The sequence below is a fragment of the Hyaena hyaena genome, unplaced genomic scaffold (assembly GCF_003009895.1).
Source record: "Hyaena hyaena isolate Hyena2069 unplaced genomic scaffold, ASM300989v1 scaffold_123, whole genome shotgun sequence".
NCBI classification, from domain to species: Eukaryota; Metazoa; Chordata; class Mammalia; order Carnivora; family Hyaenidae; genus Hyaena; species Hyaena hyaena.
The window spans coordinates 1,855,994-1,862,017 of NW_024080756.1; the positions used below are offsets into that span (position 1 = coordinate 1,855,994).

Sequence of the window (6,024 nt, forward strand, 5' to 3'; positions counted from 1 at the left end):
ACTCCACACCCGAAAAACAGACAACCCAGTGAAGAAATGGACAGAAGATATGAACAGACATTTCTCCAAAGAGGACATCCAGATGGCCAACAGACACATGAAATGATGTTCAGCATCCCTCCTCATCAGGGAAATACAAATCAAAACCACACTGAGATACCACCTCACGCCAGTCAGAGTGGCTAAAATGAGCAAATCAGAGAACTCTAGACGCTGGTGAGGATGTGGAGAAACGGGCACCCTCCTACACTGTTGGTGGGAATGTAAACTGGTACAGCCCCTCTGGAAAACAGTGTGGAGGTTCCTCAGGAAACTAACAATAGAACTTCCCTATGACCCAGCAATAGCACTGCTAGGAATTTACCCAAGGGATACAGAAATGCTGAGGCATAGGAGCACATGTACCCCAATGTTCATAGCAGCACTCTCCACAATAGCTAAAACATGGAAAGAGCCTAAGTGTCCATCAACGGACAACTGGATCAAGAAGATGTGGTTTATCTATACCATGGAATACTACATGGCAATGAGAAAGAATGAAATCTGGCCATGTGTAGCAACATGGATGGACCTTGAGGGTGTTAATGCTGAGCGAAATAAGTCAGGCAGAGAAGGACAAATATCATATGTTTGCACGTATAGGAGGATTAGGGGGAACTGAACTGAGGACCATGGGGGAGAAGAAGGGGGGAAATGGTGGGGGAAAGGGAGAAAGGCAAACCATGAGATACTCTTGAATGCTTCCAAAAACTGAGGACTGATGGATGGGGGGTTGGGGGGGGAATGGGCATGGAGGAGGGCACTTATGGGGATGAGCACTGGGTGTTATATGGAAACCAATTTGACAATAAACTATTTGTAAAATAAATAAATAAATAAAATAACTTGCCTAAGATCACACTGTTAGTAAAGCAGCAGATTCAGGTTTCAAAACCAGGCAGTTTTGAAAAAGTAAGATCAAGAAACAAAGTCAAATAAGTTTAAAAAAAGAAGTTAAAAAACAATAACTTGGAAAAGATGATATATTTTATCTCAATTCAAAGGATCAATAAACCTTCATTCACCTACGGAATAAATAAAAGTATGTTCTTGATTATTTGAAATTCTAATAATTACAAGCAGTTATTTTCTCTTGTCAAATACCATTGTAAACCTGTATCATTAACATTGTTTTAACAAATATTTCGGCTTTCAACTACAAGAACTTTACAGCATTGTTCTACAGTAAGTGCTTCTTAGCTATGTAAAATAAAAAGGGCTAAAACATTAGTGGTTTTTGTTTTTTAGCAAGAGCACATATCAAAAGAAATACACCATCTCCCAAAATGACAACTCCAGCAAAAGACCATACTACGGAAGCTCTCTACTTTGCTAGTAAATACAGTTTACAATCATAGAGGGACCTTAAAAAAAAAAAAAAAAAAAAAAAAAAAACCAACACACAGCACCCACTCCAGACCAATTAAATCAGGATATCTGGGGGTGGGAATAAGTGTTTTGTTTTGTTTTTTAAAGTTCCCCCAAGTGATTTTAATGTGTAGCCAGGGTTGAGGACCACTGTTCTAAGGAAATCTAAACCCTCTGTTACTACTTCATCCAGAGCTTTTGTCCATAATGGTCTGAAAAAGTATTCAGTCAACTTATTCAACCAATTTCCAAACAACCAGGAGAGTAAAATAAATATGACCCCTCAACTACTAAAAGGGGTGTTAATTATGAGAGTACTTAGCCCAACAGAATAGACAAAAATAAAAGCTAAATGATCCCATTAGTATTTTGGAGCACAGAGTAACTTCAATTAACATCAAATATGCTAATGATCAAGCTACTTTTATCTCTCAAACCCTAGATTTTACCATCTGTGAAATGGTGCCATAATTTCTAATGGACTCAAGAGCCCAATAATTCAAGAGCAACACTGAAACAACCATAAGAAACCCACACGTGTCATCTTCTTGAAAAACTAAAGATTAAACTGAACTTTAATGTATAAATGCTGGCAAAGAACACATTTTCATGCTTTCCTGCTGAAAGTACCCTTGAAAAGTCAAAAAGGCTGTAAGAACTCTGAAATTCAAACTTCTATCTCTACATTTTTATATTTGTCTACTTGTAGTTTCACAGGAAAATGAAATACAGTAAGCTTCAAAATTAAATATTAAAATATGCTGTTGTGTTAATCAAAAATATTACTACAGGTCCATATCCTTTATTTAAAACCCTTGAGGAAGTACATATTTCAGAATTTTTCAGCTTTCAGAAAGACAGTACAGTGTTTCTACCCTTACAAGCCCTTGAGGATGTATAATAGCACCAATCATCAAGCAAATTATTCCAAATTAACATGCCATATCAACATTAACTATTGCTAAGTGAAAAGAATAAAGATCGTAAGTAGCCACCTGTTGATACAAGTCACCAAATTATTTTGCTGCAAACATTTGAAGAAAAACTTCCAGAGCTTTGGGTGAACCTGTAATTCCAAGATTTCTCTTTGATATTCAAGACACTGCAAATTGAACTTCAGGAAAAAAGTCACTATAATGAAAACATCCTTTTAATATCACTGTAGTTCTAGAGAAGCAACTCAATTATGATAGAAATACAAAAATAAAAAATAGTCCAAGTGATGTCCACCAATTTTCAGAATGATTATAACAGCATTTTAAGTATCCACCTTAATTTTCACAGTGCAATTTTGAGCAAGACCAAACAAATACATTAACATGTGCACATTTACTGACTAAGGCAGGCCTGAGGCAGAGAGCCAGATGTAAAGAAGGGGCAAATCAACCCCTTTCTCTCTAGCAACCTGGAGACAACAGAGGACTTTAAAGCTAAGCAGACCAGGATCCGCCACAAAGGAGAAAGTTACTTAAGCTCTCTAAACTCCAGTTTCTTCACAAAGGATAGAGATGATAATAACAGTACCTACTTCATTGTGTTTTCAAGAGGATTAAATAAAGTGACATCCGAAATCCATAATTTACAGTCACTAATAATTCCATACCACTTTTCCAAAGGCCAACTAACTGTTGCTGAAGCAGCTCAAGTATAACTTGCCTGTAAGTTATCAGGCAAATTTTATAATACAAAACCGACCACGAAAACATGACTTTCAAATTTCCAAAGTCCAGTGTAGATTAAAATACCAATTTCTCAAATGAGCAGCTTCTTGAAACACATTCTTAACCAAACCTACCTCTCACAATACCCTTTCATCTTCCACACAACCAGCTGCACACACATAGGGATAATAAGTGAAAATAAACCACTATATTCAAAAGTGCACTTTTAACTCAAAATAAAAATAGATTGGCCTAGGTTTTGCAGATAAAGGAAACCATTACTTTCCTTTATGATGATTATATATATATATATAAGATTAAGACTTCATCATTTATATACAACCACTGTCCAAAGAACCCAGACAATTTAAATACATAGGAAAAGAAGGCACAACAGTCCAAAATCCAATTTTCATAAACCACCCACTGAGTAAGAAATCTGGTAACTTTGGGCAGATTTTGCACCTAAACTTATTTAAACTTACCATCAAATGTACAAAAAGATGGAATCCTTTGCTATTTATCCTAAATTCAACTTATTTCCATTATGTACCTCAAGAATTTTACAGAACATGGAGTGAGTCTTAAAGCATAAAAAGTTCTGAGCGGATTAAATGCTTCACTGTTAACAACTGCTTCCAAATACAGTATATAACGTGGACAACCAAGACTTCCATCACACTGAACTTAAAAGAAAAGGTTTAAACAAGTTAGCATAGCTCCTGTGAAATTCAAAGCTTTCCCTAAATGTTAATACTCAAAAACTACTAGTTACAGTTAAATAACCTATTAGGGCCTGGCAGTTCCATCAGCTTTAAGAATACCAGTTGGCATCTATCCTAGTACAGTGCAACATAAAATCCCTCGAAAAGAATCTCTATTATTCTGTGTTCTAATCCCATGTGCTTAATGTGAAAAGATTCAGAACTAAACCCAAATGGACCAGCTCCCTCAAAACCACCTAAGAGATGAACTACCTACAACACTTAATCCTTCATTCTTGTACTTTTTCCTCCATAAACAGGAAGCTCCAAAGGGAAGGAAACAGAGAACGGCCTATTTTTGTTAAGGGGAATAACGGGCATCGTCTCCAACCCCACAGTGTGAGTGAACAAATGAAAAAGCAACAGGGGGAAAGGGACGGGGGGAGGGGCAGTCGGTGAGCTCAGCCAGGAGTCCTAAACATGCCATCCAGCTCCGACAGTGCCCAAAACATCTGTAACGACAGCTGCAGCAGAGAAACGGGGGTGTGCGGGAAGAGGGCCGTGGCTTGGGGGGCTCAGAGTTGTGCCCGCACGTTCGGCTTCCTCCTTTGCCAACTCTTCTCTCGCCTTCCACTACCCATCCTCCCCAACACATTCAGCTCCCTCCATAAAGAAAAATAACCAATAAAATCACAGGCAGAGAAGACAAAGAGGCAGGAGGAGGCTGCAAGGAGCGTCCAGAACAATGGGGGAGAGGGTGCGAAGCGAAACTCCTGAAAAGGACAATGAAACAGGGGTGGAGAGGAGCCCAGACAGGGACCAGGGAAACACCGCCGAGTCCGGGCCCCGCCAGAGGCGGACGCCTGGACGCGAGGCTCGGCCGGGTGGGCTGTATCACCCGGACGCTGGGGGCTGGGCTGGGCTGGAGCGGGCGGGGGCGGCGCGGCCCACAGGGGCCGCCGGGGCCTGCGCGGGTCCGCAGGCAGCTGCCGGCAGGACTCACCGGCGTTCTGGTCGCGGGGCCAGAGGTAGTATGTGGCCGGGATCACGATGAGCCCCACGAATGAGGTGAGGAAATAGAAGAAGGTGTTCCCGCTGTCATCGTACTGGAACTGCTGTCCCGCCATGGCACCCCCCCCTCCGCCGCTCTGTCCTCACCGCCGCCGCCACGACCCCGCTCTGCGCTCCAGCACCCAGCACCCCGGCCCTGTGTGGCGTAGCTCGGACGCCTCTGCCGCTGCCGCTGCCGCTGCCGCCGCCTCTCCTCCCCGCCCCCACGCTACTCTCACGGACACGCCGCCGCCACCGCCGCTGCCGTCGCCAGCTCTCGCGAGAAGAAATAGTTCCCGCCCCTCTCGGTTTTTCCCTCCCTCTGCCTCTCCCCAGCACACTCGCTAAGGGAGACGTGGCGCGCGCAGCCGAAGAACTCGGCGAGGTCCCGCCCTTGACCCCGCCCCCAAACCAGAAGCCCGCCCCTCGAGCGCTTGTTGGTGCCCCACCTGCCTTCCAGTCGCCGGTCGTGCCCTTTCTCCTGCGCCTCCTTACCCAGCGTCCCACTAGCTGTCTGGAGGTCATTTTAGGGGGTCCCAGCAAACACTCGCGGAGCAGTGAGTGCGTGCGGTTCACATGACTGCCCCTGGAGTCGCAGCTATTTGGAGCAGATCTGAGGCTTCCTTGCCTGTCCCTTCTCCCATCCTTACCTCACCTTGTCTGCCCTCTTGCTTATTTAATTTCCCTGGTTGTTAATAATGTTTCTTTATGTTACAGATCTGTCCCTCCAGTCCCCACATTTTGAAAACACGGGTCATTCAGAATTGGGCAGCGCAGGGGAGTTCGTAGGGGTTTTGTCGTGGTTTATTTGCAAAGTAATGTTTGCTATTAAAAGATTGTGGTTTATGCTGTGCCCATTTTGCAGATGGAGATTCTTCAAGCCGATAGAGATGGTGGCCTACACATCCCAGAGGTAATATTTGAGGACACCAGGTCACCAGTGTTTTCTTCAACCCAGGCTGTAGGCCAACACTTTTATTGCTTTATATCATTTAATCGTCAGTAACCCCCTTGGGAAAAATCAAAGCATGCTCACTCTCCAGATGAGGAAATTGAGGCTTAGAGAGATTGCCCAAAGTCATGCATAGTAAGAAAAGGTCTGGAGATTCAAATTCAGATCACTGGAGGCCACAAAGCCAAATTCCCTTGGCCACTACCTTGTCGTGGACCTTAACATTTTCCAGAGAGCCGCTGGCACTCCT

General features: G+C 43.2%; 1 protein-coding gene across 1 annotated transcript in view; it reads right to left on the reverse strand.

Annotated features, from left to right (window-relative positions):
* The window catches only part of SEC63 (SEC63 homolog, protein translocation regulator), a 79,469-nt gene extending 74,435 nt beyond the window's left edge, over nt 1-5,034 (reverse strand). Inside the window, exon 1 of the mRNA XM_039237394.1 lies at nt 4,776-5,034. Coding sequence (XP_039093325.1) covers nt 4,776-4,899 — 124 coding nt within the window. The 5' untranslated portion in view covers nt 4,900-5,034. The remainder of the gene's footprint in view (nt 1-4,775) is intronic.
* Nucleotides 5,035-6,024: the final 990 nt, after the last annotated feature.